This window comes from Pseudophryne corroboree, chromosome 1, assembly GCF_028390025.1.
Source record: "Pseudophryne corroboree isolate aPseCor3 chromosome 1, aPseCor3.hap2, whole genome shotgun sequence".
In the NCBI taxonomy this organism is placed as follows: domain Eukaryota; kingdom Metazoa; phylum Chordata; class Amphibia; order Anura; family Myobatrachidae; genus Pseudophryne; species Pseudophryne corroboree.
Window position 1 is genome coordinate 335,673,352 of NC_086444.1, and position 21,133 is coordinate 335,694,484.

A 21,133-nucleotide genomic window follows, 5' to 3' on the forward strand; every position below is an offset into this window, starting at 1 on the left:
AACCCCTGCAGATGACATCTGCTGCCCATGCTCATCACAGCCCACTGCATAGTGTGAGATGACGCTAGGTGAGCACTACTGGGTGCACTGTTTGTGTGTGTGAGAGATTAGGTGACAGTGGGTGACAACTGTATGGGTGACAATGGGTGACCGCAGTGTATGGGTGACAGTGGGTGACTGCAGTGTATGGGTGACAGTGGATGACAGCAGTGTATGGGTGACAGTGGGTGACAGCAGTGTATGGGTGACAGTGGGTGAAAGCAGTGTATGGGTGACAGTGGGTGACTGCTGTGTATGGGTGACAGTGGGTGACAACTGTATGGGTGACAGTGGGTGAAAGCAGTGTATGGCTGACAGTGGGTGACTACTGTGTATGGGTGACAGTGGGTGACTGCAGTGTATGGGTGACAGTGGGTGAAAGCAGTGTATGGGTGACAGTGGGTGACAGCAATGTATGGGTGACAGTGGGTGAAAGCAGTGTATGGGTGACAGTGGGTGACAGCAGTGTATGGGTGACAGTGGGTGACTGCTGTGCATGGGTGACAGTGGGTGACTGCAGAGTATGGGTGACAGTGGGTGACTGCTGTGTATGGGTGACAGTGGGTGACTGCTGTGTATGGGTGACAGTGGGTGACTGCAGTGTATGGGTGACAGAGGGTGAGTGTGGCAGTGGGTGACAGCTGTGTATGGGTGACATTGGGTGACTGCAGTGTATGGGTGACAGTGGGTGAGTGTTTTTGACAGTGGGTGACAGCTGTGTATGGGTGACATTGGGTGACTGCTGTGTATGGGTGACTGCTGTGTATGGGTGACATTGGGTGACTGCAGTGTATGGGTGACAGTGGATGATTGCTGTGTATGGGTGACATTGGGTGACTGCAGTGTATACGTGACAGTGGGTGAGTGTTTGTGACAGCTGTGTATGGGTGACAGTGGGTGACTGCAGTGTATGGGTGACAGTGGGTGACAGCAGTGTATGGGTGACAGTGGGTGAAAGCAGTGTATGGGTGACAGTGAGTGACTGCTGTGTATGGGTGACAGTGGGTGACTGCAGAGTATGGGTGACAGTGGGTGACTGCTGTGTATGGGTGACAGTGGGTGACTGCAGAGTATGGGTGACAGTGGGTGACTGCAGAGTATGGGTGACAGTGGGTGACTGCTGTGTATGGGTGACAGTGGGTGACTGCTGTGTATGGGTAACATTGGGTGACTGCTGTGTATAGGTGACAGTGGGTGACTGCAGTGTATGGGTGACAGAGGGTGAGTGTGGCAGTGGGTGACAGCTGTGTTTGGGTGACAGTGGGTGACTGCTGTGTATGGGTGACAGTGGGTGACTGCTGTGTATGGGTGACAGTGGGCGTCTGCTGTGTATGGGTGACATTGGGTGACTGCAGTGTATACGTGACAGTGGGTGAGTGTTTGTGACAGCTGTGTATGGGTGACAGTGGGTGACTACAGTGTATGGGTGACAGTGGGTGACTGCAGTGTATGGGTGACAGTGGATGACTGCTGTGTATGGGTGACATTAGGTGACTGCAGTGTATACGTGACAGTGGGTGAGTGTTTGTGACAGCTGTGTATGGGTGACAGTTGTTGACTGCAGTGTATGGGTGACAGTGGGTGACAGCAGTGTATGGGTGACAGTGGGTGAAAGCAGTGTATGGGTGACAGTGGGTGACTGCTGTGTGTGGGTGACTGCAGAGTATGGGTGACAGTGGGTGACTGCAGAGTATGGGTGACAGTGGGTGACTGCTGTGTATGGGTGACAGTGGGTGACTGCTGTGTATGGGTGACATTGGGTGACTGCAGTGTATGGGTGACAGTGGGTGAGTGTTTTTGACAGTGGGTGACAGCTGTGTATGGGTGACATTGGGTGACTGCTGTGTATGGGTGACAGCTGTGTATGGGTGACATTGGGTGACTGCAGTGTATGGGTGACAGTGGATGATTGCTGTGTATGGGTGACATTGGGTGACTGCAGTGTATACGTGACAGTGGGTGAGTGTTTGTGACAGCTGTGTATGGGTGACAGTGGGTGACTGCAGTGTATGGGTGACAGTGGGTGACAGCAGTGTATGGGTGACAGTGGGTGAAAGCAGTGTATGGGTGACAGTGGGTGACTGCTGTGTATGGGTGACAGTGGGTGACTGCAGAGTATGGGTGACAGTGGGTGACTGCTGTGTATGGGTGACATTGGGTGACTGCAGTGTATACGTGACAGTGGGAGAGTGTTTGTGACAGCTGTGTATGGGTGACAGTGGGTGACTGCAGTGTATGTGTGACAGTGGGTGACTGCAGTGTATGTGAGACAGTGGATGATTGCAGTGTATGTGTGACAGTGGGTGACTGCAGTGTATGGGTGACAGTGGGTGACTGCTGTGTATGGGTGACACTGAGTGACTGCTGTGTATGGGTGACAGTGGGTGACTGCAGTGTATATGTGACAGTGGGTGACTGCAGTGTATGTGTGACAGTGGGTGACTGCAGTGTATATGTGACAGTGGGTGACTGCAGTGTATGCGTGACAGTGGGTGACTGCTGTGTATGGGTGGCAGTGGTTGACTGCTGTGTGCGAGTGTGTGTGGCAGTGGGTGACAGTGGGACGGGATACCGACGGTCGCTATACCGACGCCAGCATCCCGAACAAGGACACCATCCCGGCGTCAACATACCGATGCCGTATGGGATGCCAGCGTCACAATACTGACAACTGACAGCCGGCATCCTGAACGTCCTGATAGCGGTACGCACTGGCTTTAGGTTTAGGAGGTTAAGTTTAGGGTGAAGAAGGGGTTTTAGGGTTAGGGGAAAGCACAGGGAAGGTTAGGGTTATGGACCGTTCTGGAAGGGTTAGGGTTAGGCAGTGGGGAAAGGAGGGTTAGGGTTAGGCAGTGGGGAAGGGAGGGTTAGGGATAGGCAGCGGGGAAGGGAGGGTTAGGGTTAGGCAGCGGGGAAGGGAGGGTTAGGGTTAGGCAGCGGGGAAGGGAGGATTAGGGTTAGGCAGCGGGGAAGGGAGGGTTAGGGTTAGGCAGCGGGGAAGGGAGGGTTAGGGTAGGGAGGGTTAGGGTTAGGCAGCGGGGAAGGGAGGGTTAGGGTTAGGCAGCGGGGAAGGGAGGGTTGGGGTTAGGCACCAAGCAGGAAGGGTTAGGGTTAGGCACCACCAGTGTGTATATATTTTTATACAATTGCACAACAGAGGGATCTGCTGATTTATGCTTCAACGCCGAACAGAAAATAATAATAAATAAAAGAGGAGGAAAGGAGGGTGGGGGTGGGAGTGGGGGGGAGTTATCTGAAATCTTGCCTAGGGTGCCAATAAACCTTGCACCGGCCCTGGGCACATGTATCTACGAACTTATCATGCTGCTCTTCCTCATGTGTGTTTGGTCTTGTTATGTATGTATACTATCTCAAGAGCGGTGGCCATCGGAAACAAATTTCTTGTGTATTGTGCACTGATACACTTGGCAATAAAGTGATTCTGATTCTTCTGATTCTGATTCTAAATTGCACATCGATCCTTTTAGTTGTATAATTATCCAATAAGCAATCTCTCTCACTTCACATTTGTTGGACCGGAATGTACATACAAGACTGTACAAGAAGCTGATGATCCCTGTAGTTGGCATTAAATAACAATGAATATACTGTACTGTATATTGTTGATAATCACATGAAGGTGATCATTTTATATTGATGTAGAAGATTAAATATGCCAACCCAAACATATTTATACTGTTAATGAATAAATGTAAAAAGGCTGCAGCACTTATATACGGTATCCAGATGATAGATAGACAGTGTCTAGTTAGACAGTCAATAGATAGACACCGTATGTTGGAAAGACATTGGGTCGACATGAAAAAGGTAGACATTACAAAAGGTTGACATGAAAATGATTGACATAAAAAGGATAGACATAGTTTCTCTAACGTCCTAGTGGATGCTGGGGACTCAGTAAGGACCATGGGGAATAGACGGGCTCCGCAGGAGACTGGGCACTCTAAGAAAGATTTAGTACTACTGGTGTGCACTGGCTCGTCCCTCTATGCCCCTCCTCCAGACCTCAGTTAGAATCTGTGCCCGGAAGGAGCTGGGTGCATTTTAGTGAGCTCTCCTGAGCTTGCTATTAAGAAAGTATTTTAGTTAGGTTTTTTATTTTCAGAGAGCTTCTGCTGGCAACAGACTCTCTGCTACGTGGGACTGAGGGGAGAGAAGCAAACCTACTAACTGCGGCTAGGTTGCGCTTCTTAGGCTACTGGACACCATTAGCTCCAGAGGGATCGAACACAGGAACTTAACTTTGGTCGTCCGTTCCCGGAGCCGCGCCGCCGTCCCCCTCGCAGAGCCAGAAGACAGAAGCCGGCGGGTGAAGCAATAAGACGTCAAAATCGGCGGCAGAAGACTCCTGTCTTCATATGAGGTAGCGCACAGCACTGCAGCTGTGCGCCATTGCTCCCACACTAACCCACACAATCCGGTCACTGTAGGGTGTAGGGCGCAGGGGGGGGGCGCCCTGGGCAGCAATTGAGTACCTCCTGGCAAAAGCAGCATATATACAGCTGGGCACTGTAATATGCATGAGCCCCCGCCATTATTTTTACACAAAATCGCGGGACAGAAGCCCGCCGCTGAGGGGGCGGGGCTTCTTCCTCAGCACTCACCAGCGCCATTTTCTCTCCACAGCTCCGCTGAGAGGAAGCTCCCCAGGCTCTCCCCTGCAGACTCACGGTAGAAAGAGGGTAAAAAGAGAGGGGGGGCACATAAATTTAGCGCATTAATCATATATACAGCAGCTACTGGGTAAACACTAAGTTACTGTGTAATTCCTGGGTTATATAGCGCTGGGGTGTGTGCTGGCATACTCTCTCTCTGTCTCTCCAAAAGGCCTTGTGGGGGTCCTGTCCTCATATAGAGCATCCCCTGTGTGTGTGGTGTGTCGGTACGCTTGTGTCGACATGTTTGACGAGGAGGGCTATGTGGAGGCAGAGCAGGTGCAGATGAATGAGGTGTCTCCGCCGACGGCGCCGACACCTGATTGGATGGATATGTGGAAGGTGTTAAATGATAATGTAAACTCCTTGCATAAAAGGTTGGATAAAGCTGAAACCTTGGGACAGTCGGGGTCTCAGCCCATGCCTGATCCTACAACGCAGAGGCCGTCAGGGTCTCAGAAGCGCCCACTATCCCAAATTGTTGACACAGATATCGACACAGATTCTGACTCCAGTGTCGATGGCGATGATGCAAAATTGCAGCCTAAAATGGCTAAGCCATCCGCTACATGATTATAGCAATGAAGGATGTATTGCACATATCAGAGGTAAACCCTGTCCCTGACAAGAGGGTTTATATGTTTGGGGAGAAAAAGCAAGAGGTGACTTTTCCCCCTTCTCATGAGTTAAATGAGTTATGTGAAAAGCGTGGGATTCTCCTAATAGGAAAGTGCTGATTTCCAAAAGGTTACTTATGGCGTACCCTTTCCCGCCAACGGACAGGATGCGCTGGGAATCCTCCCCTAGGGTAGACAAAGCTCTGACACGCTTATCTAAGAAGGTGGCCCTGCCGTCATAGGATACGGCCTCCCTAAAGGATCCTGCGGATAGGAAGCAGGAAAGTATCCTGAAGTCTGTGTATACACATTCAGGTACTCTACTGAGGCCGGCAATTGCGTCGGCCTGGATGTGTAGTGCTGTAGCAACATGGACAGATAATCTGTCTGAGGAACTGGATACCTTGGACAAGGATACTATTTTACTGACCCTGGGGCATATTAAAGACGCTGTCCTATATATGAGGGATGCCCAGAGGGACATTTGCCTACTGGGCTCTAGAATAAATGCACTGTCAATTTCTGCCAGAAGGGTCCTGTGGACTCGGCAATGGACAGGTGATGCTGACTCTAAAAAGCACATGGAGGTTTTACCTTACAAGGGTGAGGAATTGTTTGGGGACGGTCTCTCGGACCTAGTTTCCACAGCTACGGCTGAGAAGTCAAATTTTTTGCCATATATTCCCTCACAGCCTAAGAAAGCACCGTATTACCAAATGCAGTCCTTTCGATCACAAAAAAGCAAGAAAGTCAGAGGTGCATCCTTTCTTGCCAGAGGCAGGGGTAGAGGAAAAAAGCTGCACCATACAGCTTGTTCCCAGGAACAGAAGTCCTCCCCGGCTTCCACTAAATCCACCGCATGACGCTGGGGCTCCACAGGTGGACCCAGGAGCGGTGGGGGCGCGTCTCCGAAATTTCAGCCACCAGTGGGTTCGCTCACAGGTGGATCCCTGGGCTATACAGATTGTGTCTCAGGGATACAAGCTGGAATTCGAAGAGATGCCCCCTCACCGTTACCTCAAATCGGCCCTGCCAGCTTCCCCCTTGGAAAGGGAGGTAGTGTTAGCGGCAATTCACAAGTTATATATCCAGCAGGTGGTGGTAAAGGTTCCCCTCCTTCAACAGGGAAGGGGTTACTATTCCACAATGTTTGTGGTACCGAAACCGGACGGTTCGGTCCGACCCATATTGAATTTAAAGTCCCTGAACATTTATCTGAAAAGATTCAAGTTCAAAATGGAATCGCTCAGAGCGGTCATTGCAAGCCTGGAAGAGGGGGATTTTATGGTGTCGCTGGACATCAAGGATGCTTACTTGCATGTCCCCATTTATCCACCTCATCAGGAGTACCTCAGATTTGTGGTACAGGACTGTCATTACCAATTCCAGACGTTGCCGTTTGGGCTGTCCACGGCACCGAGAATATTTACCAAGGTAATTGCGGAAATGATGGTGCTCCTTCGAAAGCAAGGAGTCACAATTATCCCATACTTGGACGATCTCCTCATAAAGGCGACGTCCAGAGAGCAGTTGCTGATCAGCGTAGCACACTCTCAGGAAGTGTTGCAACAGCACGGCTGGATTCTGAATATCCCAAAGTCGCACCTGATTCCTACGACACGTCTGCCCTTTCTGGGCATGATTCTGGACACAGACCAGAAGAAGGTGTTTCTCCTGGCGGAGAAGGCTCAGGAGCTCGTGACCCTAGTCAGAGACCTCTTAAAACCAAAACAGGTGTTGGTGCATCACTGCACGCGAGTCCTGGGAAAGATGGTGGCATCATACGAAGCCATTCCCTTCGGCATGATCCATGCGAGGATCTTTCAGTGGGATCTGTTGGACAAGTGGTCCGGATCGCATCTTCAGATGCATCGGCTGATCACCCTATCCCCCAGGGCTAGGGTGTCTCTTCTGTGGTGGCTGCAGAGTGCTCACCTTCTCGAGGGCCGCAGGTTCGGCATACAGGACTGGGTCCTGGTGACCACGGATGCGAGCCTCCGAGGATGGGGGGCAGTCACTCAGGGAAGAAACTTCCAAGGGTTGTGGTCAAGTCAGGAGGCTTGTCTGCACATAAATATCCTGGAACTAAGGGCCATATACAATGCCCTGAGTCAAGCGGAGCCTCTGCTTCGCAACCAACCGGTGCTGATTCAGTCAGACAACATCACCGCGGTGGCTCATGTAAACCGCCATGGCGGCACAAGAAGCAGGGTGGCGATGGCGGAAACCACCAGGATTCTTCGTTGGGCGGAGAATCACGTGCAAGCACTGTCAGCAGTGTTCATTCCGGGAGTGGACAACTGGGAAGCAGACTTCCTCAGCAGGCACGACCTCCACCCGGGAGAGTGGGGACTTCATCAAGAAGTCTTCACGCAGATTACAAATCGATGGGAACTGCCACAGGTGGACATGATGGCATCCCGCCTCAACAAAAAGCTAAAAAGGTATTGCGCCAGGTCAAGGGACCCTCAGGCGATAGCTGTGGACGCACTAGTGACACCGTGGGTGTTCCAGTCGGTCTATGTATTTCCTCCTCTTCCTCTCATACCCAAGGTGCTGAGAATCGTAAGAAAAAGAGGAGTGAGAACAATACTCATTGTTCCGGATTGGCCAAGAAGGACTTGGTACCCGGACCTGCAAGAAATGCTCACAGAGGACCCATGGCCTCTGCCTCTCAGACAGGACCTGTTGCAACAGGGGCCCTGTCTGTTCCAAGACTTACCGCGGCTACGTTTGACGGCATGGCGGTTGAACGCCGGATCCTAGCGGAAAAAGTCATTCCGGATGAAGTTATTCCTACGCTGATTAAGGCAAGGAAGGACGTGACAGCAAAACATTATCACCGTATATGGCGGAAATATGTTGCTTGGTGTGAGGCCAGGAAGGCCCCTACAGAGGAATTCCAGCTGGGCCGGTTCCTGCACTTCCTACAGTCAGGAGTGACTATGGGCTTAAAATTAGGGTCCATAAAGGTCCAGATCTCGGCCCTATCCATTTTATTTCAAAAGGAACTTGCTTCACTTCCTGAGGTTCAGACGTTTGTAAAGGGAGTGCGGCATATTCAGCCCCCTTTTGTGCCACCAGTGGCACCTTGGGATCTTAACGTGGTGTTGAGTTTCCTGAAATCTCACTGGTTTGAGCCACTTAAGACCGTGGAGCTAAAGTATCTCACGTGGAAAGTTGTCATGCTATTGGCCTTAGCTTCGGCTAGGCGTGTGTCAGAATTGGTGGCTTTGTCATGTAAAAGCCCCTATCTGGTTTTCCATATGGACAGGGCAGAATTGCGGACTCGTCCGCAATTTCTGCCGAAGGTGGTGTCATCTTTTCATTTGAACCAACCTATTGTGTTGCCTGCGGCTACTCGTGACTTGAAGGATTCCAAGTTGCTTGATGTAATCAGGGCTTTGAAGATTTATGTGGCCAGAACGTCTGGAGTCAGGAAAACTGACTCGCTGTTAATCCTGTATGCATCCAACAAGCTGGGTGCTCCTGCTTCAAAGCAAACTATTGCTCGCTGGATCTGTAACATGATTCAGCAGGCTCATTCTGTGGCGGGGTTGCCGCATCCAAAATCAGTAAAAGCCCATTCCACAAGGAAGGTGGGCTCTTCTTGGGCGGCTGCCCGAGGGGTCTCGGCATTACAGCTTTGCCGAGCGGCTACTTGGTCGGGTTCAAACACCTTTGCAAAATTCTACAAGTTTGATACCCTGGCTGAGGAGGACCTTGTGTTTGCCCATTCGGTGCTGCAGAGTCATCCGCACTCTCCCGCCCGTTTGGGAGCTTTGGTATAATCCCCATGGTCCTTACGGAGTCCCCAGCATCCACTAGGACGTTAGAGAAAATAAGATTTTACTCACCGGTAAATCTATTTCTCGTAGTCTGTAGTGGATGCTGGGCGCCCGTCCCAAGTGCGGACTTTCTGCAATACGTGTATATAGTTATTGCCTAATAAAGGGTTATGTTATGTTGGCATCCGTGGTTGATGCTCTGTTGTTGTTCATACTGTTAACTGGGTATGTTATCACAAGTTATACGGTGTGATTGGTGTGGCTGGTATGAGTCTTACCCTGGATTTCAAAATCCTTTCCTTGTAATGTCAGCTCTTCCGGGCACAGTTTCCTTAACTGAGGTCTGGAGGAGGGACATAGAGGGAGGAGCCAGTGCACACCAGTAGTACTAAATCTTTCTTAGAGTGCCCAGTCTCCTGCGGAGCCCGTCTATTCCCCATGGTCCTTACGGAGTCCCCAGCATCCACTACGGACTACGAGAAATAGATTTACCGGTGAGTAAAATCTTATTTTTTATTTTATTTTTACATGTTTTTGGACTTTTTCATACCTTCTTTATCCATGTCGGCATAGAGTTGGTGATAAACCTTGTGGCAAGCGCAAATCATGGCTAGCAAAGCGAGTGATGGGATACCTTTCTACAATTGGGGGTCCTAGATGACAAAACTATCCAAACAAACATCAAAAATGCAAAAAATAAATACATTTTTATGTCGACCTTTTGACCCCGTCTACTTTGTGATCCTGTCTACCTTTTGTACTGTCTACTTTTTCCGTGTCTATCTTTTGACCCTGTCGACCTTTTGACTGTCTTACATGTGGTGTCTATCTATTGACTGTCTAACTAGACACTGTATATTGGCCAGTACACACAGGGAGATGTGAGCCAGAGATGTGTGCTGAGCGATCTATCACAGACCACTCAGCACACATCTCTCCTCCCGCTCAGCACAGCGCAATGTGTGCTGAGCGAGGTGGGGGACAGGGGCTGCTCATTTCACCCAGCGGTGAAATGAGCGATGTGCTAGATTGTGCCTACATGCAGGCCAATCTAGCGATAGCGATGCGTGGGGCCGCGCATCACTATCGCTGTGGGGCATACACACGAAGATATCCATGCTTAACTTCTTAGCAATCTAGTCAGATTGCTTAGAATTTAAGCACAGATCTCTCTGTGTGTACCCCCCTTACTGTTATAACACACCACTTATATACTATATCCATGAACCTCATAGACAAATATTGATGTGGGATTTATCATGTGCCAGGCATTGTTCTGTTATTAGTCAGATTTATTGTTCCATGTATCAAAACCCACAACTCCAGGTGTGGGAAATATGGCAAGGGAGGTGTATTATAATATTGCTGTATCACCACTCATTGGGCTGTCAGCACAGAGAAAACGGAACCAAAGTTTTTTTAGTGGTCCTGGATAATCTGGGAAGGGTCTTGGTGCCTCAGCAGATTCAATTCTAATGTATGTCTCCAGTGTTCACCGGTTTCTTCAGAGGAATAAACAGTGGTGAACAGAGGTGTGATTATATACAGTACTCTCCTGAATAATTGAATACTCTGGTTTCAGATTGCTTTCAGATGCTCAAGCAGTGTGCGTAAGAAAGAGCAAACACTTTACGCAATGTTTCCATAGAGGTGCTAATAAATCTGTTGTATTGAATGAGTATATTGAAAAGAACATGAAAATCTGCTTCTATGAAGTTTTCAATCACTAACCAAATTAGCTATTTATAGGAGAGTCTGGTATACAGTATGGAAAACTTTTGAACATTTTCAGGTGAATTTCAAATTACATTGTATTTTCTTTCATGTCAAAAGAAACCCCATCAGCGTTCCACTCTCCACCATGCCGCCAAATGAGTAGATTTCAAGGGGGGTATTCAATTGTTTGAAAAGTCAGTTGGGTGTCTGTTTTTTCCTATCTAATATACGGGAAAAACAGAAACCCAACTGACTTTTCAAACAATTGAATTCCACCCCAAGTATTTCAGTGTCTAATTAATGTGTTAACACTCTGAACTGCATTGAAAGCTTTAAATGTTCACACTAGCTCTTCCACTCATCGTTGCCTATAATCCTCCCCACCCTTCTGTCCTCTATCCCTCTCCAACCCAGCTTTCTCCACCACCCCCTTCATCTCTCTCTCCCTACATCCATGCTTGGCCAGATACGTTGCATGGATACATGACCAATTTAGTCCCTGCCATCAGTTGCACTCTTCTGGAGAAGGCAGTCTCTCATAAAGGTGATAGCAGATGGGATTGGATGAGTTTTGTAGACAGTAGTGTGTGAGTATGGGCCTATTCTACTCATGACTGTTGCTTAAAACAGCAGACACAGGCCTATCTTATACACTGCTGTCTTGACAACAGCAGGTAATAGCGGTGGATTGCATTTGAAACATTAATGGTGGTGGACAACATGCATGGTAGATCCCTCCTGCGCGCACATGCCCAAACTTGTTATTGGATCTGATCAATGTTATATAGATAACAGTACAAATTAAAGATGCAATACATTCTACAAATTACTAATTAGATTTTTTTAACCATAAATCACTCTAATAACTTTTAAGAAAACATTATTACATGTCAATCATAGACAAAGTAGAAGCTTTTACAGCTTCATAATGCATTATGTGGGACTGCAACTTTAATCACCCAATAAAGACTTACGAATCTTTATTGATACTGTATGATGAAAAGCCTAACAGTAATAAAATATGGGACACATGGAAACCTTGGAAAGAAATCTAGATCATTTGGAGAAATTCTGACAATTGCAGCATAGTGTCCATATATTGGTCTATTCCTGACCTGGCCAACATTTGTCTCTCCAGGAATTATGAAACTGCAAGCGCAGCATGCTTTGACAGACAGATGATAGCTGACAGAGCATACAGAGACTTGTTGTTACCAACACTTCAAGCCACAGGTTGCCCAGGCCTAGTCTAGTCCATAACGAGTCAGTTTGGCTAGTCACTTTAAACTCTACATCAGTGGCTCCAAAACTTATTGAGAAATTCAGAAAATATGTGATATTAAGTAGATTGTGTTTATATGTTATACTTAGTATCAGATATGGGATGAGGGACAGGATTTGCTTCTATTTGTCCATATATTTTATGACTGGAAGACAGAAGCACCAGTTTTGCCTATTACATTGCCATAAATAATTTTAATTGGTTATGGACCACCAACCCAGGGCGCCATGCAAGTGCCCTGAGGCACACAGCTTGGGAACTACTGCTCTCCACTATGTAGTACATACACTGTGATTAAATGGGCACATTAAAATTAATGAGAGTTGCTCATAGGTTTTTGAACACCAGAAGTTGGTGTTCCTAGCAATTTTGGTCAGATTATAAAATGTTAGAAAGTGACCTTTAGTAAAGCCTTGTTGCAGTTTTATAATGTCCTAACTGGCTATTGCATTCTTTTCTAGTTGTTGGCTATCGTTGGAGAAAGGAGCAATATGGGCTTTTGTGGCACCTGCACTGTTTGTCATTGTGGTAGGTATAATGTAAAACACTACTGGATTTAAAAAAAAAAAATATTCATTATGTTTGGAAATGTTAAATAACAGTAGAGCCTTTTAAAAATTAATTTTATATATATATTGTATTGTATAATAATGTACATGTTCAACGGATATTGCCTGGGGAATGCAGTTAAAATAGGGAGGGGCCTTAGACTGCACACCTATAACTGCCAGTAATGTGAGGTGCTACCTATTGAGACTTGTAGTTCTACAGAGAAAATGGGGGGGGGTTGTAGGTGCACTATCTCTAGCATTACTGATATCATACAGCTTAGCATACAATACATAGTGGAGTTTGGTTATATATTGATCAATGCATGTAGCTGCAGCCCCACGGCAAGGGACTCCAGTACCTAACACTATAGGGGTTCAAATGCAGTTAAAATGCCAGCTGTCAGGATGTTCAGGAGACCGATGCCGAAATCCCGACAGCAGGTGAAAGTACCAGCATACGGAATCATGACTGCCGCTCGGAATACCCACTCGGTTGGTGGCTCCACGCCACCAATTGAGTGGGAATGTGTTAGGTATAAAATAAGTATAATGGAGCGCTGTAAGAAATAAATTAGTAATGTTAACAGCTCTTTTGTGGCAAATTGTGGTTAGTGTCCAGAATTTATTGGTGAGGCAATGTACTCCTGGATTCCATAAGTATGCCTCCTGGGATGTCCGTAGCAAGTGATCGCAGTACATATATTTCCGAGTGGGAATAGAACCTGTGGTGAGTGAAGTGAGCCACCGACCCCGAAGTGTGGCAAGCGCAGCTAGCTCGCGAGGGGACTCACTGCCTCACTGACGTAATTCCGGCAGACGGTATGCCGCTGTGAATATACTGACAGCCAGCATACCGGTAAATCATTCCGAACCCATTGCCTAGTATAGCATAGCAACCAACTATAGATCTAAATGGGAACTACATCTTTGCTGCATTCTTGCCAAACAGCAACTCTTGGCACACCAGGTCATGTGAGAATGTTCTAGTGTTGTGTGTCTTTTTTGCAGAAATTGCGTCTTAGCTGCAACATAATGTGACTTGGATGCACTAGGAGACTGTGCTGATTAATTTGATATATGACCCTTGTATATCTGTGTGCAACTGAGTAAACAGAGTGCTACAATGTAGCAGCCGCAGCTTTTTTCCAGTACAAGTTCTGTTCTGCTCTGTATTAGAGATGAGCGGGTTCGGTTCCTCGGAATCCGAACCCGCCCGAACTTCATTTTTTTTTACACGGGTCCGAGCGACTCGGATCTTCCCGCCTTGCTCGGTTAACCCGAGCGCGCCCGAACGTCATCATCCCGCTGTCGGATTCTCGCGAGGCTCGGATTCTATCGCGAGACTCGGATTCTATATAAGGAGCCGCGCGTCGCCGCCATTTTCACACGTGCATTGAGATTCATAGGGAGAGGACGTGGCTGGCGTCCTCTCCGTTTATAGAGAAGAGAGTGAGACTAGAGTAGAGAGAGACACAGTAGTAATTTTGGGGAGCATTAGGAGGAGTACTACTACTTGCTGAAGTAATAGATAGATAGTGTGACTGTATAATGTATATCTGACTTGTGGGGGAGACACTGACAGTGGGGAGCAGTTAGAGTCTGAGAGCAGGACTCAGGAGTACATATAACGTACAGTGCACACTTTTGCTGCCAGAGTGCCACACTGCCATTGTGACCACACTGACCACCAGTATAATATATATTGTGATTGTCTGCTTAGGAGTACTACTTGCAAGTTGCTGATAGTGTGACCAGTGACCTGACCACCAGTTTAATAATCACCACCAGTTTAATATATATATATATATATATATATATATAATTGTATATAATATATATATAATATTGTATACCACCTACCCGTTTTTTTTTTCTTTCTTCTTCTTTATACATACTACTGTAGTAGCTTACTGTAGCAGTCTGCGGTGCTGCTGAGCTGACAGTGTCCAGCAGGTCCGTCATCAGTCATTACATAATAAATATATATACCTGTCCGGCTGCAGTACTAGTGATATTATATATATATATATATATATATATATATATATTGATTTCATCTCATTATCATCCAGTCTATATTAGCAGCAGACACAGTACGGTAGTCCACGGCTGTAGCTACCTCTGTGTCGGCAGTCGCTCGTCCATCCATAATTGTATACCACCTACCCGTGTTTTTTTTTTCTTTCTTCTTTATACATACTACTATAGTAGCTTACTGTAGCAGTCTGCGGTGCTGCTGAGCTGACAGTGTCCAGCAGGTCCGTCATCAGTCATTACATAATAAATATATCTACCTGTCCGGCTGCAGTACTAGTGTGATATTATATATATATATATATTGATTTCATCTCATTATCATCCAGTCTATATTAGCAGCAGACACAGTACGGTAGTCCACGGCTGTAGCTACCTCTGTGTCGGCAGTCGCTCGTCCATCCATAATTGTATACCACCTACCCGTGGTTTTTTTTTTTTCTTCTTTATACATACTACTATAGTAGCTTACTGTAGCAGTCTGCGGTGCTGCTGAGCTGACAGTGTCCAGCAGGTCCATCATCAGTCATTACATAATAAATATATCTACCTGTCCGGCTGCAGTACTAGTGTGATATTATATATATATATATATTGATTTCATCTCATTATCATCCAGTCTATATTAGCAGCAGACACAGTACGGTAGTCCATGGCTGTAGCTACCTCTGTGTCGGCAGTCGCTCGTCCATCCATAATTGTATACCACCTACCCGTGGTTTTTTTTTTTTTCTTCTTTATACATACTACTATAGTAGCTTACTGTAGCAGTCTGCGGTGCTGCTGAGCTGACAGTGTCCAGCAGGTCCGTCATCAGTCATTACATAATAAATATATCTACCTGTCCGGCTGCAGTACTAGTGTGATATTATATATATATATATTGATTTCATCTCATTATCATCCAGTCTATATTAGCAGCAGACACAGTACGGTAGTCCACGGCTGTAGCTACCTCTGTGTCGGCAGTCGCTCGTCCATCCATAATTGTATACCACCTACCCGTGTTTTTTTTTTTTTCTTTCTTCTTTATACATACTACTATAGTAGCTTACTGTAGCAGTCTGCGGTGCTGCTGAGCTGACAGTGTCCAGCAGGTCCGTCATCAGTCATTACATAATAAATATATCTACCTGTCCGGCTGCAGTACTAGTGTGATATTATATATATATATATATATATATTGATTTCATCTCATTATCATCCAGTCTATATTAGCAGCAGACACAGTACGGTAGTCCACGGCTGTAGCTACCTCTGTGTCGGCAGTCGCTCGTCCATCCATAATTGTATACCACCTACCCGTGATTTTTTTTTCTTTCTTCTTTATACATACTACTATAGTAGCTTACTGTAGCAGTCTGCGGTGCTGCTGAGCTGACAGTGTCCAGCAGGTCCGTCATCAGTCATTACATAATAAATATATATACCTGTCCGGCTGCAGTACTAGTGATATTATATATATATATATTGATTTCATCTCATTATCATCCAGTCTGTATTAGCAGCAGACACAGTACGGTAGTCCACGGCTGTAGCTACCTCTGTGTCGGCAGTCGCTCGTCCATCCATAAGTATACTAGTATCCATCCATCTCCATTGTTTACCTGAGGTGCCTTTTAGTTGTGCCTATTAAAATATGGAGAACAAAAATGTTGAGGTTCCAAAATTAGGGAAAGATCAAGATCCACTTCCACCTCGTGCTGAAGCTGCTGCCACTAGTCATGGCCGAGACGATGAAATGCCAGCAACGTCGTCTGCCAAGGCCGATGCCCAATGTCATAGTACAGAGCATGTAAAATCCAAAACACCAAATATCAGTAAAAAAAGGACTCCAAAATCTAAAATAAAATTGTCGGAGGAGAAGCGTAAACTTGCCAATATGCCATTTACCACACGGAGTGGCAAGGAACGGCTGAGGCCCTGGCCTATGTTCATGGCTAGTGGTTCAGCTTCACATGAGGATGGAAGCACTCAGCCTCTCGCTAGAAAAATGAAAAGACTCAAGCTGGCAAAAGCACAGCAAAGAACTGTGCGTTCTTCGAAATCCCAAATCCACAAGGAGAGTCCAATTGTGTCGGTTGCGATGCCTGACCTTCCCAACACTGGACGTGAAGAGCATGCGCCTTCCACCATTTGCACGCCCCCTGCAAGTGCTGGAAGGAGCACCCGCAGTCCAGTTCCTGATAGTCAGATTGAAGATGTCAGTGTTGAAGTACACCAGGATGAGGAGGATATGGGTGTTGCTGGCGCTGGGGAGGAAATTGACAAGGAGGATTCTGATGGTGAGGTGGTTTGTTTAAGTCAGGCACCCGGGGAGACACCTGTTGTCCGTGGGAGGAATATGGCCGTTGACATGCCTGGTGAAAATACCAAAAAAATCAGCTCTTCGGTGTGGAAGTATTTCAACAGAAATGCGGACAACATTTGTCAAGCCGTGTGTTGCCTTTGTCAAGCTGTAATAAGTAGGGGTAAGGACGTTAACCACCTCGGAACATCCTCCCTTATACGTCACCTGCAGCGCATTCATAATAAGTCAGTGACAAGTTCAAAAACTTTGGGCGACAGCGGAAGCAGTCCACTGACCAGTAAATCCCTTCCTCTTGTAACCAAGCTCACGCAAACCACCCCACCAACTCCCTGTCAATTTCCTCCTTCCCCAGGAATGCCAATAGTCCTGCAGGCCATGTCACTGGCAATTCTGACGATTCCTCTCCTGCCTGGGATTCCTCCGATGCATCCTTGCGTGTAACGCCTACTGCTGCTGGCGCTGCTGTTGTTGCTGCTGGGAGTCGATGGTCATCCCAGAGGGGAAATCGTAAGACCACTTTTACTACTTCCACCAAGCAATTGACTGTCCAACAGTCCTTTGCGAGGAAGATGAAATATCACAGCAGTCATCCTGCTGCAAAGCGGATAACTGAGGCCTTGGCATCCTGGGTGGTGAGAAACGTGGTTCCGGTATCCATCATTACTGCAGAGCCAACTAGAGACTTGTTGGAGGTACTGTGTCCCCGGTACCAAATACCATCTAGGTTCCATTTCCCTAGGCAGGCGATACCGAAAATGTACACAGACCTCAGAAAAAGAGTCACCAGTGTCCTAAAAAATGCAGCTGTACCCAATGTCCACTTAACCACGGACATGTGGACAAGTGGAGCAGGGCAGGGTCAGGACTATATGACTGTGACAGCCCACTGGGTAGATGTATGGACTCCCGCCGCAAGAACAGCAGCGGCGGCACCAGTAGCAGCATCTCGCAAACGCCAACTCTTTCCTAGGCAGGCTACGCTTTGTATCACCGGTTTCCAGAATACGCACACAGCTGAAAACCTCTTACGGCAACTGAGGAAGATCATCGCGGAATGGCTTACCCCAATTGGACTCTCCTGTGGATTTGTGGCATCGGACAAGGCCAGCAATATTGTGTGTGCATTAAATCTGGGCAAATTCCAGCACGTCCCATGTTTTGCACATAACCTTGAATTTGGTGGTGCAGAATTTTTTAAAAAACGACAGGGGCGTGCAAGAGATGCTGTCGGTGGCCAGAAGAATTGCGGGACACTTTCGGCGTACAGGCACCACGTACAGAAGACTGGAGCAACACCAAAAACGCCTGAACCTGCCCTGCCATCATCTGAAGCAAGAAGTGGTAACGAGGTGGAATTCAACCCTCTATATCAGGCCTGGCCAACCTGTGGCTCTCCAGATGTAGTGAAACTACACATCCCAGCATGCCCTGCCACAGTTTTAACATTCCCTAATAGCAAAACTGTGGCAAGGCATGATGGGACTTGTAGTTGTACAACAGCTGGAGAGCCACAGGTTGGCCAGGCCTGCTCTATATGCTTCAGAGGTTGGAGGAGCAGCAAAAGGCCATTCAAGCCTATACAATTCAGCACGATATAGGAGGTGGAATGCACCTGTCTCACGTGCAGTGGAGAATGATTTCAACGTTGTGCAAGGTTCTGCTGCCCTTTGAACTTGCCACACGTGAAGTCAGTTCAGACACTGCCAGCCTGAGTCAGGTCATTCCCCTCATCAGGCTTTTGCAGAAGAAGCTGGAGACATTGAAGGAGGAGCTAACACGGAGCGATTCCGCTAGGCATGTGGGACTTGTGGATGGAGCCCTTAATTCGCTTAACAAGGATTCACGGGTGGTCAATCTGTTGAAATCAGAGCACTACATTTTGGCCACCGTGCTCGATCCTAGATTTAAAACCTACCTTGGATCTCTCTTTCCGGCAGACACAAGTCTGCTGGGGTTCAAAGACCTGCTGGTGAGAAAATTGTCAAGTCAAGCGGAACGCAACCTGTCAACATCTCCTCCTTCACATTCTCCTGCAACTGGGGGTGCGAGGAAAAGGCTCAGAATTCCGAGCCCACCCGCTGGCGGTGATGCAGGGCAGTCTGGAGCGACTGCTGATGCTGACATCTGGTCCGGACTGAAGGATCTGTCAACGATTACGGACATGTCGTCTACTGTCACTGCATATGATTCTCTCCCCATTGAAAGAATGGTGGAGGATTATATGAGTGACCGCATCCAAGTAGGCACGTCACACAGTCCGTACTTATACTGGCAGGAAAAAGAGTCAATTTGGAGGCCCTTGCACAAACTGGCTTTATTCTACCTAAGTTGCCCTCCCACAAGTGTGTACTCCGAAAGAGTGTTTAGTGCCGCCGCTCACCTTGTCAGCAATCGGCGTACGAGGTTACTTCCAGAAAATGTGGAGAAGATGATGTTCATTAAAATGAATTATAATCAATTCCTCCGTGGAGACATTGACCAGCAGCAATTGCCTCCACAAAGTACACAGGGAGCTGAGATGGTGGATTCCAGTGGGGACGAATTGATAATCTGTGAGGAGGGGGATGTACACGGTGATATATCGGAGGATGATGATGAGGTGGACATCTTGCCTCTGTAGAGCCAGTTTGTGCAAGGAGAGATTAATTGCTTCTTTTTTGGTGGGGGTCCAAACCAACCCGTCATTTCAGTCACAGTCGTGTGGCAGACCCTGTCACTGAAATGATGGGTTGGTTAAAGTGTGCATGTCCTGTTTATACAACATAAGGGTGGGTGGGAGGGCCCAAGGACAATTCCATCTTGCACCTCTTTTTTCTTTAATTTTTCTTTGCGTCATGTGCTGTTTGGGGAGTGTTTTTTGGAAGGGCCATCCTGCGTGACACTGCAGTGCCACTCCTAGATGGGCCCGGTGTTTGTGTCGGCCACTAGGGTCGCTTATCTTACTCACACAGCTACCTCATTGCGCCTCTTTTTTTCTTTGCGTCATGTGCTGTTTGGGGAGTGTTTTTTGGAAGGGACATCCTGCGTGACACTGCAGTGCCACTCCTAGATGGGCCCGGTGTTTGTCGGCCACTAGGGTCGCTTAGCTTAGTCATCCAGCGACCTCGGTGCAAATTTTAGGACTAAAAATAATATTGTGAGGTGTGAGGTATTCAGAATAGACTGAAAATGAGTGGAAATTATGGTTTTTGAGGTTAATAATACTTTGGGATCAAAATGACCCCCAAATTCTATGATTTAAGCTTTTTTTTAGTGTTTTTTGAAAAAAACACCCGAATCCAAAACACACCCGAATCCGACAAAAAAAATTCGGTGAGGTTTTGCCAAAACGCGGTCGAACCCAAAACACGGCCGCGGAACCGAACCCAAAACCAAAACACAAAACCCGAAAAATTTCAAGTGCACATCTCTACTCTGTATACATACTCAGTCACACACAATATACAAATGTCATATATTAATTTAATCAGCACAGTATCCTTGTACATCCTAGTCACATTGTGTTGCGACTAAGATGCATTTTCAGCAAAAAAAAAAAAAAAAGGACGCCCAGCGTTAGCAGATTTGCATGGGACCTGGTGGCTCACTCACGCTAGACATCTCGCATTGCCTGGCGTATTGAAGCTAGATGTATGAGGACACATCTGTACATGAGATGAATAGGATGTAAAATAACAAGTTTTCTTCTAAAAATATTTCTCCACAATATTTTACACTCTCTGTTACTGATCAGGTACAGCACAGTGTCTTGAGAGGCATCCCCACTGTATTATTACCGCATTGAACAGGGTTTTGGGTTGGGTACGAGAAGTCTACACTCAATATGGGCCTTATTTATGCTTGGAAGTAAAGCAAAAAAATGCAAAGGGGAGCAAATACATTTTTTTTTTCTGTGCTGGTTAAATCCTGGCTACTTTTGCATGCAGCTCACAAATGTTAGACAGCTTTATTTTTACACTGCAATTTAGATTTCAGTTTCATCCCACCCCACCCAAATCTAAATCTCTTTGCACATGTTACATCTGCCCCGCCCAGGGCCCAAGCTGCCCAGGGGCCCACCATTCTAGGGGCTTTTGAGCAGGACTGGTGCATCCAGAGCTTTTTGTGAGGCAGGTAGCG

At 47.1% G+C, this 21,133-nt stretch overlaps 1 protein-coding gene across 3 annotated transcripts in view; it reads left to right on the plus strand.

The window, feature by feature from the left end:
* Positions 1–21,133, plus strand: part of ADGRD1 (adhesion G protein-coupled receptor D1) — a 1,058,506-nt gene that overhangs the window by 887,907 nt on the left and 149,466 nt on the right. For all 3 annotated transcript variants that reach the window (XM_063964650.1, XM_063964651.1, XM_063964652.1), the window contains one exon: positions 12,580–12,646. In XM_063964650.1, the coding sequence (XP_063820720.1) occupies positions 12,580–12,646 (67 nt within the window). The remainder of the gene's footprint in view (positions 1–12,579; positions 12,647–21,133) is intronic.